General features: G+C 31.9%; 1 protein-coding gene across 3 annotated transcripts; it reads left to right on the forward strand.

Annotated features, from left to right (window-relative positions):
• The first annotated feature begins 1,088 nt into the window (after positions 1 to 1,088).
• LOC132703017 (juvenile hormone esterase-like) lies at positions 1,089 to 24,875 on the forward strand. 3 transcript variants are annotated; one of them, XM_060672020.1, is made up of 10 exons: positions 1,089 to 1,317; positions 4,204 to 4,335; positions 7,345 to 7,491; positions 9,742 to 9,892; positions 12,815 to 13,074; positions 15,547 to 15,669; positions 15,726 to 15,897; positions 20,273 to 20,448; positions 22,748 to 22,895; positions 24,579 to 24,875. In XM_060672020.1, the coding sequence occupies exons 1-10, from the start codon at positions 1,147 to 1,149 to the stop codon at positions 24,752 to 24,754; spliced, it is 1,656 nt and encodes a 551-aa protein (XP_060528003.1). In that variant the 5' UTR covers positions 1,089 to 1,146; the 3' UTR covers positions 24,755 to 24,875. The 3 variants fall into 3 exon arrangements, with proteins under 3 accessions (XP_060528003.1, XP_060528004.1, XP_060528005.1); XM_060672022.1 differs by lacking the exon at positions 1,089 to 1,317 and adding an exon at positions 3,603 to 4,143; XM_060672021.1 differs by lacking the exon at positions 4,204 to 4,335.
• Positions 24,876 to 25,120: the final 245 nt, after the last annotated feature.

The following is a 25,120-nucleotide window of genomic DNA, read 5'->3' on the forward strand; positions in this document are numbered from 1 at the left end:
GCTGATAGATCCATTATTTCTACTTACATCTAGAACAGATCGGCAGCTATTCTTCTTTTTGTCAACGGTGAATTTAATGGACGATCACAGAGAATTAGAATGATTGAGAAACGAATCAAGCTATCTATCGGTTCCATTCCAGATGATGAAGGTATCGTTAACATATCGAAGCCTAGATTTAACAATTGCCGCATCTATAGCGTAAGTTCCATGTACAAATTTCCTACTACTGATCCATTGTCATGAGCACCTTCAAGCAAGCATTAATCGCGAATGCTGCTTGAAATCCGAATTTGTATTTGAAATGGTGGTTTCCACTTAAGATATCAAAGTTGTCCGCTATACAAAATGTTAGCATTCAAAATCGTATACGGCTCTTTATATTATTGTTATAAAAATTGCAAGAAATAAGGACTCTAAATGATATACCCCGGACATAGTTTCAAAAACTTCGGTATAGATCCCATCCCCCTGAGACAAACCACCCAAAGAATCACGAAGAAAACTTAAATATTGTATTAAATTCCAATCTTAAAATTATTTAGTTTGCTTATGAGCCTATAATTCTCGGCTAAATTCTTTTTGCCCTTTTTAAAAATTGATGTTATTGCTGTATTTTTCCACAACACTGGAAACACTCTCGTTGGTAAGACTTGGTTTTAACTTTTTTTTTCTTTTTCTCACTGTAATATATAGAATTAAGCATAGACGTCATCATTTTGTAATTCTAATAAACAATGGAAGCTACAGTAATCCAGTACATTAAAAAAAAATGTATTGGAACAATGTTATCCGGTACGATTTTTATACGTAATTTTTTTGCTTTTTGATGATTTGTGTAAGTCTTGAGGTAGTTCACCGTTTCCATACTTTTTAGACGCCTGGTGTGTTCTATATTTGTTTATGCAAATGAATCCTTATTATTATACTAATACCAAAGCAATAACATCCTTAATGAATATAGCAAATTCTGTAAAATTACTACATGAAACTGTCATCATCCTAACGGTCATTGCTATCCGCCTATCAACTAAATTAAGCAGCATGTACGACCGACACGCAGTAAAATAAGACCTCGACGCTTCAATCCGGGGTCATCGTCAAAGTCGATTTGAGTATTCGCCATTTTGGAACCCGTTTGCGGAAATGATTTCAATAAAAACGTCGCCATATACGCAAAACTCTTCGTTTCTTATCACTTCTAGGCGAGTAATTAGTCTCGCAGAGATGCTTGCAAATAAGTTCCGGTTCGTTCATTTGGCAGTACTGTTTATTGGCAGAGCTGGTAGCTGGAATATCATTCCAAATGACAAATTGGTAAGTTTAAAGTAACATGATAACATGTTAGAATTTTCAGAATAGGTCTTAGAGCGTATTAGGGAAACGGAGGGCTAAGAGAAAATGCTGGAAATTATTTTTGAGTTTCTGAATATCCAGGGGGGCTCGTTATCTTTAATTTTAAAACCCGTTTTCTACAAAAAATTCTAATATTATTTATTTTATATAGTTAACGCGAATCCGATCGAAAAAAATCCTGATTCTCGAAATTCAGGGAAATAACCTAGATATATAGATTATTGAAAAATATACAGGATATCTCAGTTATGAAATTCAATTTTTCGGAATAAATCGTGGGAAAGGCTTCAGTTTGATTTTAACGTCTTTTTAGGCCGCATCGAAAGCTACAATTCCATCCCGTTTTCGCCTCTCATACGGGTGCGCGATATTTGGGCTAGAAAGCGATTGGCTAGATTTTACGCTATTATACTGGGTGTTCCCAAAATATTGATTTTTTTGTGATAGTGCGGCAGGATGTTTAAATGATACCGGGTGAATCAAAAATTCTTCCAAGGAGTGCATGAAAGGTTCGTTAGGCTCCTGTCTAGCTTGACAGAAAAACATGACAATCAAACAATGAAAAATTTATTACCAATAGGAAGAATTATAATGCAGATTTACAATGCAACCGAGAAAACTTATTATTATTATTTGGTGAACTCAAATTCTTTAATGCTGTTTGCTCTATCTCTGCAAGGATAGTAGTGGAGGGTGTTCGAACATTCTCTTAAATAAATTTTGATAGCTCGAAAATCACTTAACGCATTTTAATAAATTGGGAGTGTTAGAAACGGGTTATTATGTAGTCAAATGAGACTAACCATTTTTATTAACTATTTACGTATTAAAGTAGTAAATTGAGGAAAACCATTTAAAAATCTATTAGCATATTTTGTTTGGAAGAAATAATTCATTTCATAGTTAAAATGCGAAACGATATTTAAAATGAACATAAAATGTTATTATTTATGGTTAATATTCTTTTCCAAATCGTTCCAAATGACCCTTAGCCGCTTATTTTGATTTAATTACTCGACCACCAATTGTTGGAGGCTAAATAGTTTTATTAACTATTGACTTATTTAATATAAATATTGATTAAAATATTTTTTAACAGAAATAATTTATTTATATATATCAAGATTGTTAGGAAAATTAAATTCTGTTTCTACCTAATCAAAACCTACGCATCTTTCATGCCGATATTGAATGCTTGCCAACGTGACTTTCATGCCGATATTGAATTCTTGCCAACGTGTCTTGATTGCCTACCATTTATTGCATTTAAATTGCCTCCTATAAAATGATCATAATCCAGTGTCTAGAAGAAATCCACTCATTAGACACGAAGAAACATCCTGATTTTTTTTAATACACATTTTATTACTTAAATTATTAAACAAATAATAAAATTGAAAGAATAAGTGATAATACGAAATATTTGAAAACGACCAAGCATGCCAAAATGTTGAACTACGGGGTTAGTTCTTCTGCCCTTTGGAGGTATTTTTTTGCGTTAAGTATTATATCCATATTTTTATTCGGAATAATGATATTGAGACGCAGTTTTCACTGTGTTGTTGAGCTCTTATTTGAATATCTAAAGATATATAAATTCATATCGTTGTATTTATTCTTTTTTCAGAATATTATTTTGTTGCGATTGTGTCAGAAAACTTCACCTGCTGAAAATATCCCTAAGATGTGATGCAATACGAGTTTGTTTCTTCGGTGTTATAGGTTAGGAAAAATATATCGAAATGCGGTTTCCACTGGTTTGTTAAACCCTCATTTGACAATCTTTTGTTGCAATGAAAGTGCTTTCAATTTACTGAGAGGAACATATTCATTTGTAGTGATGTTGCGTCGGCACTAATAGCCCAAGAAGAGCCATTTTCCTCAGCTTGAAGTTTGACAGATTGCGTTTAGTTATTCTGAAGTTATTAACTTTATTTAACTTATTTATTTCCGAAAATGCTCGAACACCACTTTCTCTTAGGAGAGAGCACAGTTAAATAAATATTTAACTATAAACAATCCAATTTATGTTAGCTTTACCACTATGTGGCGGCCACTCTAGAAATTTAAAAATAATCAGCATTTTTTAATACCTGCTTTAGTTATATTTTTTCAGTATTCATGAAAATTAATTTTCGAGATATATCCGAGTGGCCTTCTTAATTGACCACCCGGTACATAATGCATAATTTTTATTTTGTTAAAAAAATTCCAACAGTGGGCAAAAATTAATTAATGCTAAACAATAAAAGTCGCTTGAATATGCGTTGCATTGCATGCAGTTCCTTTGCATACCTAATAAGGTTTTATTACTCTACATCACTTCAAAGTGGACGTTAAAATTCATAACAAAAAGCTGGAACACTTTATATTGGTGCTAATTACTTATAAATAATGCAATGTATGTCAATGTCGATAAAAAACATATAGGTATTGGTTTCTTTCTTCTCAAATTTAATTAGGCACCATCAATCTTTTTTTTTAATAATCAATAACAATGGTACCTGTATTTTCGAACAGTTCGAGGAGAATACCAAACTGAAAATTGCGTTCGCAAGAAGGACAAATTAACATAGTGTGTTCCGTGTGCACGAGAAACGACATTGAAAATAAAAATACGCTCGAAGTCTAATTTGTTAATAAATAATCATTAATCAGTCCCAACATTACGATCTATAGTATAGTGACTTGAGGGAATTGTCCTGTCCATCTGGTACCTGAAATTCATCATGAAAAATTATAAAGGCGAGAATTCCAGTAGATCAAAACTTATTTAGGATGTACAGGGTATAACAAAACTAGAGAACCTGTAAAAAATATGAGTTTTATTAACAACATCTTTTGAAGAACGCTTCACTACAAGTGAAGCTTGATATCGGGACAGTCCAAGGCACCCTACAGAATGATTCTGCTCTCAGGTATACTAGTTTCAGAGGGATCCCTTTCGCAAGTCCTCCCCTGGCAGAACTCAGATTTAGGGTGAGTTTAAGAAACGATTCTCTTATCGCTAGGGTAAATAGAATATTATAAAAAAATATTGGTTTGGTTATTAAATATGAGTCAAAAAAAACATAGTTATGAAAATACGGCTCTGTAAAAGGCGCTCCAGACAAATTGAATTTTCTTAATATTTATGAAACTGCTTAAGATCTTAATATAATGTACAAGAGCGTAGTTAAAGGGTGTCACGTTTTTTGTTCCCAAACTGAAAAAGTCTTGTTCTTTAAAATAAAGAAAAATTGACTTAATTGAATTAAGCTGGAGTAGACTGCAGATTGGGTGCAGATTTTGTTGGCGAGATTAGTTTGACACATTGTTGACAATTTTGTTTTGTTCTAGACGTAATAGTCCTATTAAATATTTCAACATTGATGTACACTAATACTAATAAAACATCGAAAAGAAGATTCTTAGTGTAAGAAATGTGGCAATGGCAATTAACGCAAGCGTTCTTGGTGTTCAGGATGGCCTGTTTATTAGAAAATAATATCTTATTAATATAAAAAAAACTGAAAGACACAAGTTGTTTACATTCATTTATACTTTTTAAATATTATGGTAGATACAGGATGTTGATATTTTCGTGGACAAGTTAGAACTTTTTTATTTTAAATTCAATATCCTGTATGGTAAATAATTTTTAAATTATTTCTAGAAAGAAAATCGAGCACTACAAGAACATTACTACTTTGAGTTGCTGTGGGTTGGAAACCAATGTTAAACAATTTTATGCTACCTAACTTAATTAAATGACGTCAAGTTAATGAAGTATTTAAAAAAAAATTAAATATCGGAGAAAATACAAATATTAAATTAAACAAAATACAAGTTTCCAACATTGGAAAAAGAGAATTTATTTTTTATAAAAAAATGTTATTTTGTAATATATATATATATATATATATATATATATATATATATATATATATATATATATATATATATATATATATATATATATATATATATATATATATATATATATATATATATATATATATATATATATATATATATATATATATATATATATATATATATATATATATATATATATATATATATATATATATATATATATATATATATATATTAATATTTAATTAAGAGTATTAACATTTTTTAAATGGTTCCATTATTCGATTAAAAGAATGTTCCTTGTTCCATTTTAAGAAAAAAATTGTTATTAATGATGTAATTATCAGGCATGATTTACGAGATTTATAAAAAGCGTTCAAACAACAATAAATAGTACTTCCATTTCTTTAGAGCTCGATTGATTGAAAAATGAAATTCAAACACCCCGAATATAGGGACAGCAATACAATTTAATAAGTATGTATGAATGAATCTAAACAACTTTGGTCAATAAGTTTTTTTTATATTTTTTACGGATACTGAGATCATTCCCTAATAAACAGTCTATTCTCTTCATCCTGCATTCACTGCTGTAAACAATCTTTTTTTTTTGGGAAGTGATTGTGGGAATTATTACAAGCAAGAATGAATCAGAACTCTAATTTTTTACAATATGTTCTTTTTATCTATGAATCAAGTTTTACTACAAAAGGTATGACATGGGGAGGTAGAGAGGGAGACACTTTACAATAATTTGGGTGTCTTTATAAACGGACAATATCTGAACCATCTGCGATACGCAGATGACATTGTATTAGTAACAACCAAAAGAGTTGAATTACAAAAAATGATTATAGAGGAGGATATTAAATCGTCAAAAATAGAATTAAAGCTCGATTACAATAAAAAAAACGCGACCAACCAAAAATAGGAACCAATAATTACGGTAACAGAAACATACATAGAATAAGCACAAAAATAAATAGAAAATAAGATATTTTTACAAAAGCGCTATATAAAGATTTTTTTAAATTCCGAAACATGTTATACTACTCAGATGAAGAACAACTTCTGTGATTACGTTGTTTTGTGCATGAACAATGATGAATATCATAATGAGGAAATAGTATTTCTCTTCCGATCCACACCACAAAAATCATAAGTTGAATTAAATGTACTGTTTTATCATACAATTAATTGAAAATAATATTACTTTTATTATATCCGAAATAGCTCAAAACCATTTTTTTTTTACTTTAAGGAATAGTGTTATTTTTAGGCAAAATTCTACATTGAAAATTTTGTTTGCAGTAAGTAAAAATTTGTGGTCTGAATTTAATTTAGGTTAAAAAAGAAATAAGAACTAAAAGCTCAGATTTTCACGAAATTACATATTATGACATGACAATTGTTTTGACAACACCGTGTCTTTATCAATTGTCATGTCATAATATATAATTTCGTGAAAATCTGAGCTTTTAGTTCTTATTTATTTTGATAAATGGATTTTCATCAAGTAAAAGCCACCTCAGTTTAATTTAGGTTACATAAACAGTTCTAGAAATAATAAAAGAAATAGTTATGCAGAGTTTTATTGAGTTTGGTTCGGGTCAGCCGCCTATCTAGAACAAAAAGATAATCCTACTTACACATCTTCTGGTTGATGATCATGTTGGATTTTTTTGAACTTGAGATCTGAAGAGGCCAACAAGATGATTTTGAAGTTTCTCTGAAAAATTAAAAATATTATGGAAAATTTCTTATTAACGACAGATAAGATTGTTTAAAGAAATTGCTTGTTATAAGTAAAAATAATCAATTAAACTGCTTTTCATCTGTTACTTTTGAAATATAGTATAACTACTAAATTAGTAATAAATTAATAATTTTCAGTAACAGTAACTGTAACTTGCGCGACAAAGAAAGGAATACCCATTACTACTCTCCCCCCATCAATTCAATAATTAATTATAATAATTTATTATATTATAATAATTATATCCGTTAATACCATAGTCGCATTCGACGCGAGATACACGGATTAAATGAGCTTTGGTCTTCAAATACTTTAATAATTGTAATAATAATTTGCCTAGTTGTCGTATTGTATTTAAATTCTGTTTGACACAGGATCCCGTACCTCATAAAAGATGGAACGGAGTTTTGGACGCAACCAAATTTACGAATGGATGTGTGGAACTCATCCACAAGGATCGGCTCAGTTACGAAGTAGTCGGAAGTGAAGATTGCCTTTACTTAAACGTCTTCACTCCGACGGTGAGTAGGTGGCCTCGAAAGACGAGCATATTAATTCACCCAATTATAATACAATGCGTGACATAGAAATTGTAATACGCAGTAAAATTAATAATAAATTTCCCAGGATAATCTTATCACATTATGTTAACGTTGTAGCCTTTGATTCATTAATAATGGGTATGAGTCTAATAATTAAATAAAATAAAAAACAGAAACATATATGATGTAATAAGAGATTTTAATGTATTACAATCTCTCTGGAACTGAGTTTATTAAATTCGTTACAATATTTGGATTGAGCTCTTCCCAACACTCTATAAACCAAATGAAATATTTATTGTCAGAATAGATAAAATGGCGATACTTTTTAACACCTAAGTCAAGCTTGCGTTGCGTCCCAAAATCTATAAATATTTTGTCAGAATATTCTCTATGTTATGATCATTTCCCAGGGAATTGCAATAAGCGTAAATTAATAAAGGAAATTAATGATACAAAAAATTATATGTATATAATTTGTATTTAATACAAATAAATATACATCACAAAATAGAAAAAGAAAGAATACTTACAAAAAACACAATTACAGTAATATCAATTCATAATTAAGTTGAATTCCGTAACTTATTAAACATTAAAAGGAAGCACAAAACATAAATCAGAGCTCAACATTTTATAATGAAAAATTAGGAGGTTTTTTGATTTACGTTTAAAGTTAAAAAATGAAAATTAAAAATTTCACTATATGAAAATTTTGTTTTGACTAATAGTTTAATTATTTTTATCATAAACACATATCGTTTCTTCAAGTTGAATAAATCTGACTCATTTTTTCTGTTTACAGCCTCATGCATATACTGACCTTTTCATAAGTTAAATTATTTAAATTTATTTTTTTTTTAATTTTTAAATTTAATTTAATTTAAATTATTTAAATTTGAATAAATTCGAGTAATTAATTTAATTATCATTGTTGATATATAAGTTTGAAATATTTGTAATTTTTTTAAACATCTGGTGTAAGCAGATCCCAAACTCATACATCACAATTTAGCAAGGACTTTACCAGAATTGTATGAACTTTTAAATTAGTAAAATTTGTAGGTACACTATTACGAATTTTTAATTTAAATGTCATTCATAATATATAACTTTGACATATTTGTAACTTTTTTAAACAACTGTTGTAAGCAGATCCCAAACTCTTGCATCATAATTTAACAAGGGCTTTACCAGATTGTATGAACTTTTAAATTAGTTCAATTTGTAGGGACACTATTACAAATTTGTAATTTAAATATAATTGTAATTTCTTTAAACAACTGTTGTAAGCAGATCCCAAACTCTTACATCATAATTTAACAAGGGCTTTACCAGAATTGTATGAACTTTTAAATTAGTTAAATTTGTAGGTACACTATTACGAATTTTTAATTTAAATATCATTCTTAATACATAAGCTTGAGATATTTGTATTTTTTTAAACAACTGTTGTAACCAGACTTCTACATCATAATTTAACAAGGACATTACTAGAATTGTTTGAATTTTCTATAAGGTATAATTCATTCAGAATCGTTTCGTCTAAAATTTATTTTGCAAATAAACACGAAATATTGTCTACTCTATCAATCTCTTAGGATCTTAGAGCGCTATTAAAAATTGGTGGGCTTGTATAATTATAGTATGTATGCGACCGACTAAAATTACTTGCTACTTGACTGCCTAAAACTATTGACAAGCCTGTCGGAAATTCTATCGATGTTGTTTGGGTATCCGCTCCTGTGGGTATTGAGAGCAAGGATATGGCTGGGTTCAGGAGTAGGTTCTCTTTGTATTAGGAGGCTTTACAGAGACTGAGACAGTAGAGGTTTCTAATGGTAAGATTCTCTGCGACTCAGAACTAGAAGTGAACTCTTAGTCTCAATCGCGTTACTACGAATGCTAGTAGGAAACCTTACAGAAATTCTTCCTCAGTCCTTATTCAAGCAAGACATCTATTGTCGTTATTGTTTTATGGCAATACAAACCGAAGTTGAATTGTTTTCACTGTTATAGTATTCCAGTTAAATCATTGACTTCTTCTTGTCCCAACTATGTATAACAGGAAAGCTTCTAAGAAATTGCTGTCAATGAAACAGCTATGTTTTTTTTTTTGTAATAAAAATATTGAAAACTGATTCTTTTTAACATTATAAGTATAGCTGAGCGCATACTGGGTGTTGCAATTTCTATGGAGCACGGTATATTTAAGAGCGGTAATTTTAGAATCCCCACAAAATAAACAAACTTCTACCGGTAATGGTATGGATTTACGGAGGAGCTTTTCGGGAAGGAAACTCAAACACGTACGGACCTGAATATATTTTAAATGGCGATGTGATCGTCGTGACATTTAACTACAGGCTGGGCATTTTTGGTTAGTATAATTTTGAAATTTGCACTCATTTATTGAACACAGAATCATTGTAACGTTGTTTATTGGAAATATCTGTTTCTTGTTGTACAACCAGGAACGATACATTTTTTATAACTTCCTCAATAAGGTTCCATTATAGTTCAAGCGTAAAGCTAACAATAATCTACAAATATCAAAACAAAAATAAAAAATTAGAACAGCCGTCGCGGTAGATGTCCGAGCAAGATCTAACGTGCTTATCCGATTGCTAAAAAATCTATTTACATGGACATATATTTTGGTTTCTGACCCCTAACAACTATATGCTGAAACAAGCAGTAAAAGCGTAAAAGCATAAAAGGCGATATAATTTTTTCGCAGGCCCAATTTTCATTTCATTTTCATTTTCATTCTTGTCAAATAAATCCTTGGATATTGATTAGGATTTTTTAATTTTGTTGTAATAATTTTGTGTCTAAATTCCCCCATACCGTGCCAGTTTAGTGAATGTGGTGTCCAATTTGTGAACTTTAGGGTTATTTCGCTACCGATATTTAATTTTTTTAAATTTTTGATAGAAAACAAGGTTTATAAAAACTTACAAAGCTACTAAATAAAATAAATACTTTATTCTGCCAACAAAACAATATCTTAACAACATTTCTAAACCAGAGAGATAAAGGAATAAATAACATAATATAAATAATCTGTTTTCGACAAATAATAATATCAACTTAAACAAAAAAGAAACAAAAAGAAACGAATTTTAGTTTTCAAATTCACAGACAGGTAGAAATATCTAGAATTCTTGCATCTCGTGTCACAGATGCCAAAAACCCACATCAATCACGTGACAGCGTAACCGGTCTGAAACTCGGTATGCATTTTAGTCACATTCGCACAAGGAGCATCTGTTGTCATTGTCTTCTTTACAAGGCCCTGGCATTAGCTGCCCAGGACATTTCGCCAGTTTCTTGCCACTGTGTAAGTGCCCATTGCTGAAGAATCCTCTTCAATTTTTGAGAAAATCTAGAAGTCCCTTTTGATGGACATGACCCACCTTGTTTTGGGACTTTGGAAGCTTAAACAAAACCGGATTAGTTTTCCGGGTTATATAATATTATAAGCCTGACTGTGAATTTGCTGCAGCATTGACTAACACTTCGTTAGACAGTTTTTGCACTTTGGAACCTTTCTTGTGAGAATCTTTTCTTTGCGCACCTAAAACCGATCTCCATTTGCTTTTGATTGCTCCAAAGAATGATACATCTAAAGGTTGCATTGGTTGAGTTGAATGGATATTATGTAGGTGTTGCTTTCTCTTGCATCTTGGATAACAGTGGGAGGAAATTACGAAGAAACATTTTCTCCCACTTAGACTGTGGCCATAAATGGTACCGGGTGGTCCTCTTGTCATCCAGTCTGCATTTAAACATTTCGATATGCATACTACTATCAGGAGCAAGAGTGGTTCTGCCCTGCCAAAGATCATCAAACTAATTAAAGTTCTTGAGTAGTTTAATTCTCCCGACTCATCTTTTTCTTCGTGCCGCTAACACTTCTTTCATTCTGGATTGTCGATAATATCCGCTATAAACATTTTCTGCTGAAGCATTAAAAAGGCGAGATTTAATGTCGTCGAAAAACTGGAAGTAGCTTGTTTAGTTAACAATGTTTTCTAGCAGCATTTTAATCCTGACCCGTCTGGTTGTTGACCATTCTTAAATGACTCGCACTCGCTTGTTCACAAAGCTCACGCCATGTTTAACAACAATTTAGTTCGCAAACTTTATACGCTTGCAGGAAAGAAACGTATCATCAGTTGATGTCAAAAGTCAAACAATCCTTGCATAACCGGTCGTTATTGAAATAGCCCCAAAACATGTTGAAGTAGTCCTATTTTACGGTACTTTGAGAATAAAGTCCTAGTTTATCGAAATTATTTTATTTACATTTTTTTATACGGCTTATACATTTTATTTTGATTACTATTTAAGTTATTGTTTGATAATCAAAAAGTGTTGATAACTAAGTATTGGAAAAACATTCTTGAGTTTTATCAGCTTAACGCTAAGGACGCTTTGAAATGAAACATAAAGTTAAGTAATGTGTTGTCAACCAGAATTGTCACGCTTTATTTGAGTATTAATAATAATTAAATTAATAAATAATGCTGTGTATAACCTGCTGACTTAAAAGAGCGAGAAATTATTATACGCCAATTAGAATTAGAATTAGAATTAGGTAAGTGCTCAAGATCCAACAGCTGATTCTCAAAGGTGTGAGGCATTTGATAAGAATTTGAATATCGGGAAGAAAAGAGCAGCCGTAGTTTTTATAAGGTATATATGTAGTACTTCCTTGGGGAATACATTTTTTATTTTAAAAGAAAAACCATTCTTGACGGAAACTCAAAGAAATTAGAACTTTCGTGGACTAAACTTAACTAAAACAACGTTACCTATAGAGACGAAAGCAGAAGTGTGTGTGAGAGATTATCGATTGTCTCAACAGCAATGTTTTACACTTTATTGGTGGCGTAAACGGAGCCCAATATTCTTATACCTTCGTTTTTACCTACTGCTACAAAGTTATACCCATGCAGACATTTAATTTCTCACCATAGTTATTATCCTCATGCCATACGTCTAAATCTATCATGAAATCAGCAGCAATCGAATCACTTTGGTACAAAATGCTAATCAAACAATCCAAAACTAACTAAAACAACACCTGAAAGGTCGCCAGTCTACCTTACCACAATACAGGATGGTTTCACCAGTAACTTATGCGAAGGTATAGTTAGTACATTACCACATACTCCAATATTATATAAGCAATTAATAAGTAAAAGTAATTCTATGTATTTTATTATTGTTTGTTCCAACAAATATTTGTTAGAGCTTGTATACTGTTTCGATACCTTGTGTGCATCTCCTCTAGGTTTTTTGAGCACCGATGATATGGAATCCCCAGGCAACTATGGCCTAAAGGACCAACTCGTCGCGTTAAAATGGGTGAAGGACAACATAAACAAATTTGGCGGTGATCCTAGTCGCATTACAGTTTTTGGCGAAAGCGCCGGAGCAGCTTCAATCGGTTATTTGTTGTTATCTGAAAAGAGTAGCGGACTATTTCAGCAGGCGATTATGCAGAGCGGTAGTCCATTATGCCCGTGGGCTCTTCAAACACTACCGAAAAAGGTAAATTTTCGTTTTCTATTTTGCTAATAGTTGATTAGTAGTCCGATCTAGATAGATGCGGCGTTAGAGATACCGACGGACGCAGGAATTATCGAGTAAATTGCCCAAAAGAAAATGCTGGAAATCATTTTCGAATTTCTAAAATGACCGCCAGCGAAAGTAATTTTCCAGTTTCTGCAAAATTGTCTAATATCAAACAAAACTTTTTTGTTTAAGGAACATTTTCGACACTAAGTGTCGAGTACTCCAAAAAGGCGTAAAAGATTTTAGGTGTCGCTAAGAGGCTGTCAATCATTGTATGAGTAACGCGATTGCGGTTGCTGACCCTGCCACTAGGTGGAGTTTTCTGACATAATCGTAAAAAAAATAATTATCTGAAAACAAAACTTGTTAATATGCCTTTTTTATATCGATAGCCAAATAAGAGCCAAATAACTAAAGTTGTGGAATTGACCGGTCAACTTTTTTTCTGTTAATTGTATATCAAATTGACCAAAATAATTTTAAAAATACGATGAAATTTGTATTTATTTATTTATATTTATTTATAACTTGCGTTACGTTCTGGGAACCAAATGAAGTCAGGAATCCCCGAATTTCTAAGTATTGTATTCGGATATTCCTCAAAGAGGGTAAATTGGTAAATTGGTAAATTGGACATCACAAACGCATATTAATTTATTATAAAATACATATTATTATTAAATAATGATAGATAACACTCTACAATTGCAAGATGTTATTTAAAAGATTTTTTTGACTAGTCAATTAAGAAATGGTAATTGACAACACTACCAATAACCCACTGAAAATCTCATTCTAACAGTTTTAACTCAAAATATGACCAAAAGAACTTGAAACTAAATAAAAGTTAAATTTTGGGAAGTATTTACGAGTTGTTATTAATGGCCTATTATCCCGCAGTTATCAAATAAAACGTAATTGATTATCTGAAATTGAAATAAAATTTCCTTATTTTGTTACTTTTTGTTATCTATATTACTTCTTTACCATAATTCGACGAGTACATCCAGTAGTTGACATTACTACGTTTTAATCTAATTGCCCGTTTTGAACTAATTTATTATCATCACTTATTTTTTCAATAAAAATTTAGTTTTAGTCAATTTACCAACCAAAATTACTAAATTTTTCATTTTTATTGATTATTGAATTATTTAAGTAGTAAAATGTATATTGAAATAATCGATATTTTTCTTCATTCCCATCGTGTCCATTCCTTCTAGGCAGTGGAGTACGATAAACTCATTATTGCAATAAAAAATGAGACCTCCTAATAATTATAAATAAATTATTTTTGTCAGAGGGAATATTTTACTGATGGTTTTCACTATTTTACTATTTTAATAGGATAACAGATAATAAAATTAGTTAGTATTCCACAACTACTGACCGAGTTAGTGGTTGAAACTAATTTTTTAATGAAAAATAATTGGTAATACTATATATTTCAACTGTCAAATAGTTGAACTGTCAAAGCGTAGCGATAATGTCAGTTACGGGGTAATTTAGTGTGCTTCGAAGGTATGTAAAAAATGTAATAAATATAAATAACATTATTTTATTTCAATTTCAAATACCATTTAGTAGCCTAAATAATAAACTATCATCGAAAATGCCTCACAAAATCCATATTTTTTTTGTTTTAATTTCTTTTTTCATATTTTAAGCGAAGATAAAGATATCGAGATGAGATTTTCACTGGGTTGTTGGGCTCTTATATGACTATATATCTAATGATACACAAAGGTCAAAACGATTTTGTTTTTTCACCGCCTTGTGGCAATGTAAAATATCGAGTATGAATTGAATGAGTATGTTAGCAATTGGACTGTTCTTCACTATGACCACAAGGATTTATAGTAACTTCTCAGCTATAACTTTACCTAGGTTCGTCTCTCTCATTGGACTTCACAGCATTAAGAGTGTCCCCTTAGGGTAGTAGCCCGCTTTCTAGGGTTTGGTTGCGCCCAGCACAAAGAAACGCACACTCGATAGCCATTCACATTTGCATAGCACTTGCACACGATCTCCATTCAATTGTTTCTCTTTTTAAGCTTAGATGCATCTTAAGCTGCCAGTAGTCAGTAGATCGACTATGAATTAAAAAAAAATCTCCTCTAATTCTTTAACTTTTTCGACTTTTATTTCTCTTCTACTGCGTTCTAGTGCCTTGAAACACTCTTGTTGGAATTTAAGTCGTTAAAAAGCATTAATAGCCTGGGAAAAGTCATTTTTAACAACTATTAAGTTTATTAAAATTTGACAATTTAAACAATTTCGGAGAAAGCGGGCTTTAAAATATTATAATTGCAACTACGCCTCCTGGTGACCATTTCTTGGCCGATTTACTCTTTTTTTCAAATTTCTAGCACCGTCCGTTTTCCTAATACCGTACCATGTTGCCTATAATGGGACGCACGTTACATTTCATATTTCACTCTTTAATAGATCGCATTTGACTTTGGATTAATTCTGGGGATAACAACAAACAACAGCGCTACCCTTATGACTTACCTGCGTCAGGCGGACTTGTCCAAGTCGCATTCTGCGATAATAGAATTAAATTTGTTGGTAAGCGTCACTCCGCAAAAAAAATGTACCGTTATTAAATTTTTAATCTTTTTTAGTATATCGGAGATTCCCTTCGGCAAGGGAACACTTTCAGTCCGTCAGTGGAACCAAGTTACGCGAACGCAGTGGTTACTAAAAAGAGTTTCGAAGCTTTTAGGGAAGGAAATGTTAATAAAATTCCCTTGATCGTTGGAATCAACTCACAAGAAAGCAAGTTTTTCTCGTCAAGTAAGTTGAATGAAGTTACGGTCTTATCAAACGTTACAATTTTAATTGTCTGCTAATAGCTAAACTTTTCGTCGATAAGCAATAGTTTACTATACCTTCCTATTCTAAACACTATTTCTTTTATATCTTCGCTGGTCCTGCAGGTTCACAATTTTTTTAAGAAAGTACTTCCACAGGCTACTGTAATACTATTTACAAATCTTCTGGATTTCTGCTGCGTCGATTATTGATGAATTGAACTTTCTGACGCTAAAAGAGGGACATGAACCTTGTCTCGCGAGACTAATTACTCAATTGGAGAAAGATAAAGACCCGAGTCGTGGTTAAGATTAGTTGCTTATAGATTTCCCTAGATTTTCGGATTTTTCGTTGGTAGAAGATTTGATTATATGCAAACATTTTAGTTTTATCGAATAAAATTTGATGTCCGGTTTAGTGATTATGTTCTGCAACTGCTGATGATTTTATTTTTCTTAGTCGTACGGCTCCTTCATGTTCTTTGAGCGTAGTTGATAGTTTTTGTCCGCTCTGTCCAATGTATTCTTTCGCATCTCAAACGGAATTTTGTCTTTGGTGGATCGAAGATGTTGAAAAATTTTACATTTGGTTTTGACGTTATATTTCTTAACAATTTTTGATATGCCAACAGTGGGAAGTGTGGGATTACTTTCGGACTCCTCTTTAGAAAGTTGTTAGAAGTGTGTTTTATAATGGAGCGCTTAATATATCTAATGAGAAATTTATTAGAGAGAAGAGCAAAATTAAGAGATAGTTTTACCGTTTTGTAAATAAGAGAATTGGAAACCAATGATGTTGGGCTGGATATGTACGTAGGTTTTCTGTAAACAGGTCTGCTAGGTAAGATTGTATATTGGAAAGAATATCTAAGATTGGGAGGTTATTATTAGTTCCTTATTCAATAGTAAAACGTAATGTTAGGGTGTGTAGAGTTTAAATGGCTTAAAAAATTAACAAAAGTATCATCAATGTAGTGCTTCCATAATTTTGGTTATACATGGCAGGTGACGATTGCTTTTTTCTCAAAGCCTTCCGTAGATATATTAGCGATGACCGGTGATAATGGAGAACCCATAGCTGTCCCGACGTTTGTTCAAAAATTTGATCGTTATAAAAAAAAAACATGCTCCAGGCGAGCGTTTTTTAATTAAGAAGAGAAGGTTTGGTTCCAGATTCTCGGATTTTAATATATCTGAAATATTGTTGAGAATTTCAGGAATAGGGCCTTTAGTACATAGAGATTCTACGTCGAATATTTTGTGGATCTAATATAATAGCTTTTAGTTGTGCAATGAAATGAATGAAAAAGTACGAAATTATTAGTTTTCCCTGTAAAGGGTTTTAATGTAGAACTTAGATATTTTGCTAGAAAATATGTTCGTGTTGACAATCCTGGTTTGTGAAACTTAGAGAGGACTTAGAGGCGAGGAATTTTAGAGTCATGAGGGGTGACAGAATTTTTCACAGATTCTGATTACGTTCAATATATGACATATGATCTTTTTTAAGATGACAATAGAATTCGTCTCTAAGAATATCTTTAATTTTTTCCTGTTATTCATTTATGTTCATGACTGCTATAGCAGTCCCTCTATCTGCTTTTAGAATTAGTATGTCGGGATTAGATTTTGGAGATTTTAGAGCAATGAGTGCAGGCTTTAGAATATTAGACCTAGGAGGTTTAGATTGCTTAAGGATTTTTGCCGTTTCAAATAGAATTTGGTTAGCTGTTTGAGATGGAAATTTGTTTGGGATCGACTCGAAATTTCAAATAATTTCCTCTTTGGGGATAATTTGGGGCAAGGACAAAGTTGCAACCTTTTGCAAAAACTGATTTTTCCATCTCAGAAAGTTGCTGCGATGCTACATTTAGCACAGTCTTGGGTAGTTGAGAAGAGTTTGTTTCACTAGTTTTGACGTTAGTTTTTCAAAATTTTGATTTAGAGAGAGAAGAGCGTTATTGGGTCCATTTCACGAGGGATGACGTTGTGATCTCTACAACGTAACAAAAAAGTTGGTGTACATAGTAATGTTACCAGTTTCAATCGGTGATCTTGAAACTTTTTGCTTTTGCGCTTGCATGCTCCCCATAAAAGGTTATTAGTTTTTCAAAGTTGACAATCTTTCATTTTCTCCAAGATAAAATTCGTGAATGGTAGCCGAAAGACATGCTATTATATCGTGGAATACTGAAAATTTCTTTTAAACTTATATTAAAAAAAAAGCAGATGACACTTTCTCGTTGCTACTTTTTTCCCCTACAAGTTTGCATTATAAAGTTTTAGTTGTGATGTTTCGATTTTTTTTTAAAACAGAGATGTAAGGTTTACTTATCATTTCTAAAAAGCTCGTCATTCAGAGAAATTACATTTATCGCACTTAATAATTTACTAAAATTGACAATAAAGCCAAATTTACACAAAAATAAAAAGCTGCTATGAAACAAAAGCATAATTATGTCTTGACCTAGTTGTTAAATATTAGAGTTTTAATTAAATTTTACTTTTGTAACTATTATGTAAAATCATTTTTCTACTCCCGTCTGTAAAATAATTAATTACCCACCGATCTAGCGTGCAGGAAGCATCACTTTACCACGTCAGTTTCCTTTCCCATTAATCCGAGCCAATTCGGACATTTCCGGGATTTTACCGCACGGATTTGGGAGCAATCGGATGTTTTCGGAGATATTTCCCACGCTTTGAATTTTGACGTTTGTGAATTCTGACGGTCATGTCAGTGAATGTATTCGTGTTGTTTTGCGAAAATGTACCCAAAAACTAACGGTCGTAGAAAAAGTATAGTATGCAACACGTTCGCTAAACTTTTTAACTCACTCGTTTATTAAACACTCGCTCCGCTCGTGTCAAATAAACTGGCGAGTTAAATGCCGTTTACCGCATTTGTTGCATAATATACTATTAGGATACTATAATATTAGGATCAATTCATTTCTCGGCTTGCTACCGCATTCCAATAAATTTCAGTGCAAATTGGCAAACAAATTTTTATGCGGTTCCCCTCGCTAGGGAAATGGATTTAGACATCCTTTACTAACAACTCGGGAATTTCTGATTTAATTGTAATAAATAGTTAACATGTCACATTTTACCACATCTGAAAACATCTTTTTTACTACGAATTATATAATTACATACAATAGTAAAATGTAATGATGTTGTTCTATGGAAATCTATATCTATACCACCAAACAATTTTAACCGCGACTCAGGTTTTTACCTGTCACCAATATGGGAATCCTCCGAGACAATGTTCATGCCCCTCTCTTAGCTCCGCCCCCTCAAATAGCAGGTCAGCAACAATCGACGCAGGAGGAATCCAGAACCACCTTATTTTTTTGTGTAAATTTGGCTTTATTTTCAATTTTAGTGCGTTACTGTTCAGTAACTCTTTGCGTAGTGCATGTATTCTTGTAGAGTGACGAACTCTTTCAAAATATTAAACAAAAAATGCAGGTTTATATTAAAAAAAAAAAAAGTTAATAATGCCAACTTATCTGGAAGAAAAAGGTTAAATGAAAAAGTGTGATTTGTTTTCAAATTTTGTTTTAATTAAGGCTAAAAAGTTTACAGTTACGTTTGAAGACGGCATTGCGAATACAATATCATCACATCATCACATCAGAGCAAAATTTGTCTATTCCCACTACTGATGATGCTAAATAAACGTCACTAACCACCAACGAATGTCACTTGTTTAAAATCGGAACAGTGAATTTTTCTTTCAATCGCATATTTTCATTTGACCTGCTTCCTTTGTTTTGTTTGTTTATTGTAGTCTTTCCAATTCCACTCATTCTACAACATCTTTTAACACTTTCATGTATCATAAAACTAGGATTACCAAGCCTAAGGCAATCATGTATACATACAACCATGACAACACTGATAATAATTGATTTTTCGTCTTGTTGGTTTTGCAGTCCGTTCTTTAATTGATTGGTTTTTCCTAACATTTATCAGGTGCTCTTCTCATGTTTCTGCTTTCAGTGTTCAAGGTTCCTCCTTACTAACTTGTGAACCCACTGGTAAATAGCAATTGGGGGGGGGGGGTCTCGAGTGCTTAAGATGTACATGAAAAAAATGACATTTAAAAACTGGCCACTGTGCATCATTTTGAATTACCTTTTTCTTATAAAACACCCGGTGTTTTATAAGAAAATTTTTAGTTAGTAATTTAATTTATATGAAGGTCAAATTCTGGTCAGAGGCTTTACTTTTGGTTGGAAAATGTTTCAAAAATTGCAAAAACTTTGTATGGGTTGACTTTTATACTTTTCTCATATAAAATCGGAAAAGATGACTTTGAATAAAATGTGTTGTTGTTTTCTTTTCAGTTATTAGGATTGCCAAACCCGCATTTGTCCTCTTCGACTTAAGTTCGAATCTTTTGGTCAGGCCAGCAATGAACGTAAAGTCAAGCGCTAGTAAGAAGATTGTGGCGGATAAAATAAAACATCACTATTTTCATTCGGGCTCCTTTATTAGTGGCACTGATCAAGAATATCTCGAGGTAAATATAAGACTCCTACACTTGAAAACGAAAATTAAATTCTATACGTTACAAAGATTCCCACCATTTAGAATATGTTGGATATAAGGCGCATTTGTATCGACTTCAATAATGTCTTAACAGTCTAGGTCTAAATGCTTTTGCACGTGATTGTAGCTGTTACTTGCCCATATACTTGTTTAACACTAATTCAAGTTTCTTATTCACGAATTTTCAGTATAAACCACTGATTCGAAAAAATATTAAATCAAATTCCTGGCCATCATGCATCCCATTCATATTTTTTTCAATATTTTAGATTTCAATCGCTGGTAGAAACATCAGGCGCTAACTGGTTTGCCACATCGCAATTTTATTTATTTTTTTACTAGATTTTCCGGTAAACATAAAAAACTTTCATTTAAAAAGATTCGTAATTTAAAAAATCAATTCCTTCAGTTGATGTTATAACATAAGATTTTAGTGCGTTTTTGAGAGATCTATCCAACCAAAAAAAAATTATCAAAATCAAAGCGTAATCAAAAATTTTACAACGATGTACAACCTTAAGCGGGGCGCACACGGTATTTCAAACACCCTCTATTGAAACATTATAGAAATTGGTATTGTTGGTTAATAAGTAAGATTTTTATTTTAAACCCCCAAGAGTACTTCTTTCTTCTGCATCTCTCTGATAATCCCAGTTGGCCATGACTTTAAGTTGAAGCAAGCATGTTTCAGAGATCTATCTAATAAAAAAAAATCAAAATCAATCTATAAATAAAGATTTTACAGTTCTTAAGTGGGACACTCTGTATGTGAACGATGCTTCTAACAAGTGGACTGAACGTTTGCTGGAAGGTGGTAGACAATGATTTAGTAGCAATACTAAGAGATTGTAGAATTTCCATTGTCTTTATTTTTTGTTTACACAACGTTTCGGGTAGATGTTCCAGTGCAGGCAGACAAAAGTTTGACAATATATTAATATTGCAAGTGCAAATAAGATTGAAACATTGCAAAATACAGGCCTGCTGTTGATACATGTTTGAAAATATGATCTAATAAGATATCCGTTTTCATCGAGGAAATTTTAAATGTCCATATAATTTAATTACGTATACGAAACACTCTTCAGAAACAAATCATTTTCAATTCCAATTGTATTTTTTTATTCAAAATCTATGTTTGATATATTAGTGCTCAGAAAGAAAATGATTTACATACTTTTTAAAACACACCAGTATCTTTTTTCTTCTTCATGTTTCTTCTATGCAGATTATAAGTAAGGTAAAGTCACTTTAAAAGTCTCTATAACAAATTACCGTTAGAGTTTAATTTGTTTGTGTTTGTTGCATATTTGCATATATACATATTTTATTTTGCGGGTTCGGTGGAAGAACAGATACCAGTTTTTTATTAGACCAGTCCACTGAACCTTATTTGCTTTTTTTTCCTTAAATCTCAAATAGAAAGCTTTTATTATTATTATTATTTTTATTATTATTATTATTATTTCAATAACAGTTTTCCACAATTTCTTCTACTGTTTTGTAAGTTTCGTTAATTTGTAAGATTACAAAATTCCAAACGCACCCTATGATGTACTGTGAAGAATCTTGTGATTACAATGAAGCAACGGATACTGATATGAGGTGATAATAGAAACAGGTTATAACGACCTTCTGCGGTTCGTCAATTACAACGTCCAGACTTCATTGTTTTATGTAAATATGTTGCCTACATATTCTTTTGACGTTATTTTCATTGTTGTCTATTTGGTTTATAAACAACAAACAAGTGGTTTATTGCAAAGATACTTTGTGACTTATGGTCTTAGTAGTAGTAGTGAAACTAAAAGCACCAATTTCCAATGGTACAAGCAGCAATGATTGGACGGGTATGAGAAAGCTCGACCCAACTAACCAAATAGCAAAACTAGTACCACCAAGTCTCACGGCGACTTCTACACCTCTATGTGACAAGCCAGGATGAGTATTCACTTAGAAATAATGCTGTTTGAAGAGTCAAGGGCAATTTTGCAAGGGAACATATTGCATTCAGAATCGCTTGGTAAATTGCAATTTGAAATTGTCTGGTTTCGTTCTAAATTAAATGTTAAATTAATGTAAACGCAAAAGAGCAATGTGAAAGCATTATGCTTTGCAATTACTATTATCTAAAAATATCTAAATAGTTGTGAAACCAAGTTTGAAATCGATCGATCGAGCCTATAGTATATCAGCAAGTTGTAGTGGGCAATAGATTGAATACTAAGCTAACAAAATTCGACAAAAGTAAGTAAGATTTTTTGTTTTAGTTTCTGAGCGACGACCAGTTTGTAAGACCAGTGATTAAAATGGTGGACTTACTACTAAATTTTGTGAAGGTGTACTTTTACGTTTTTAGCTACGAAGGGGATTCTGGTAAAACTTGGTTAAATAAGAGAAGCAACACACAAGTCAGGAGTAAGTATATTTTAATATACAGTGTGCTTCATTATGGTTAGCGACAATTTACTACATGTTTGAACAACATTTTTGTGTATGTAAATTTTGAAAAGCCCTTACATTATGTTTTTTGGAGGTACTAGAATAACCTTATCAACATGAATAGTTATTTTGCTCTGTTACTTTAGGACAACAACAACTTAAAAGTTAGATACATAGATAGTTAGATACATTGCAATTATAGTTTTGCGTATTTCAGTTTTTAAGATCTGTACACCCCAATCATTCCTAAATTTCTGTTTTTTCCATGGAAACTATCTGATCTCTATTGAAAGTAATTTTATACTTTGAGTTTTTCAGTAACTGAAATTTATTTCAAGAATGAACTTCGTTCACAACTGCCGGTAGGTAACTATAATTCTAATTTTAAACACTAAAGACAACTAACTAACTGTCAACCTGTCACTTTCGGGACCCTTGACAACCATCATAGGCAAAATACTACGCCTATGAAATACAACTAATACCAATAGGTTTTGTTTACTCCCGTCTATAAAATACCTAATTACTCACCGACCTAGCGTGCGGGAAGCGTCACTTTACCACGTCAGTTTCGTTTTCCATGAATCCGAGCCACTTCGGACATTTCCGGGATTTTACCGCACGGGCAACTATAATACTTTTTCCAAACTTCTGGATTCCTTCTGCGTCGATTTTTGCTTAGTCGAATTTGCTATCGTTTATCCAAACATCCTGTTGGGTTCTTCACCGCTTGACCGAAACTGTTTCAATTAACAAGTTCGATTAAGCAAAAACCGACGCAGGAGGAATCCAGAAGCTTTGTAAAAAATGGCAATCTATATTGTTAGCAATACGTTTTATTCGTGTATCTGGAGTATTATATATTTAAAAGAAGTAGTATCATGTCTTTGCTATTTAAAAAATACATAATATTTTTGCCAAGAAGTGACCTAATGTGGGCAGCTTTAAATTGAGCAAGAATTTATGTGGGTGTTATCTTAAACCTCGAATATCTCAAAAAGTAATTAAAATTTAAATATAAGATAAGTTAGAAACTTATCTTACATTTTGTCCTAGAATTGATATCTGAATGAAAATTTTCTGTGTTCTATTTGAAAATCTTGAGATTTTGTTAATTGAATTCGCCAAAACGGCACCACCTATTTGCTACACCCTGTTCAAGTGATTGAGTAGCACATCATCTGCTTAGTCTATGGTTCAATACCTGAACCAGTAGCGTCACAACACAATTTTGATATGGGGCAACGAAAATATAAAAAAAAAACATAACCTCAATTGCTGCCTAAACTATGCAAAATTTGAATACGACTTGCTTAAGAAATTGTCTTGTATTTTAACGAAGTATTCCAAAATTTTCCATTTAAAATAACAAAGTTGATGTCGGGGGGACACATTTGGGACACCCTGTATCAACCGAATTATAATATTTTAAATCTTCAATGGAGTCCAAGAAACTTTTGTAAGAAACTTCTTTTTTTTGTATCTCCTATGCGTTTCTAGATCGTATACTGGATCGTTTTATTTGGCCCACGGTGTACATCGTCAACAAAACAAAACGACATAGTATGCATTTTTGCCTTAAACAAATTTCCCAAAGTGTTACAAAGTAAAGTCAAACATTTTAGAAATAGTTTGATCAAGTTTAAACTTTTCTTTTAGCTAAAGGCGTGGCTCATGCGGAAGATGTGTTGTATTTGTGGAGCGGACATCAAAATTTGATAAATAATAACGATCGTCTTACATCACGGCGCCTGGTAAAGCTTTGGACCAACTTTGCAAAGCAATGCCCGAGTTATCTTCGTCATTGTAAAACATGTAAAATACGATCGATCTAAATGGTGTTTCGAAAATAACCTTTTCAATGTCACGCTTCATTTTGTCCAGTTAGAATTGAAAATAATTACGTGCAGGTTACCATTGGATAAAGCGCTTTATTAGCTAATCATATTGACTTATAGTGACAAATTCCTGCAGCTAAATTGAATTTTTTTTACTGCCAAAATATATTGTCTATGTTTCTATTTGACAGCATCTTTTTATTTATGAGGCACTATTACTTTAGAAATCAATTCTACCTAAAAACTTTAAAAGTATTTAAAATGTATCGGGGTCCCACTAAGAATGACCAAAGGGGCCATGATAATTTTTTAAGCTTTTTAATCTTTTATTCTTGTTTACCATTGGGCAAAATTATGCTGCTG

This window comes from Cylas formicarius, unplaced genomic scaffold, assembly GCF_029955315.1.
Source record: "Cylas formicarius isolate icCylForm1 unplaced genomic scaffold, icCylForm1.1 PGA_scaffold_6__28_contigs__length_40554024, whole genome shotgun sequence".
Lineage (NCBI taxonomy): Eukaryota > Metazoa > Arthropoda > Insecta > Coleoptera > Brentidae > Cylas > Cylas formicarius.

Excerpts from the sequence above, each read along its gene's own strand:
- LOC132703017 (XM_060672020.1), top strand. The coding sequence starts at position 1,147 with ATGATTTCAATAAAAACGTCGCCATATACGCAAAACTCTTCGTTTCTT. Across the intron at positions 13,075-15,546 it reads TTCAAACACTACCGAAAAAG|ATCGCATTTGACTTTGGATT; the intron begins GTAAATTTTCGT and ends ACTCTTTAATAG. Across the intron at positions 22,896-24,578 it reads AAGCAACACACAAGTCAGGA|CTAAAGGCGTGGCTCATGCG; the intron begins GTAAGTATATTT and ends CTTTTCTTTTAG.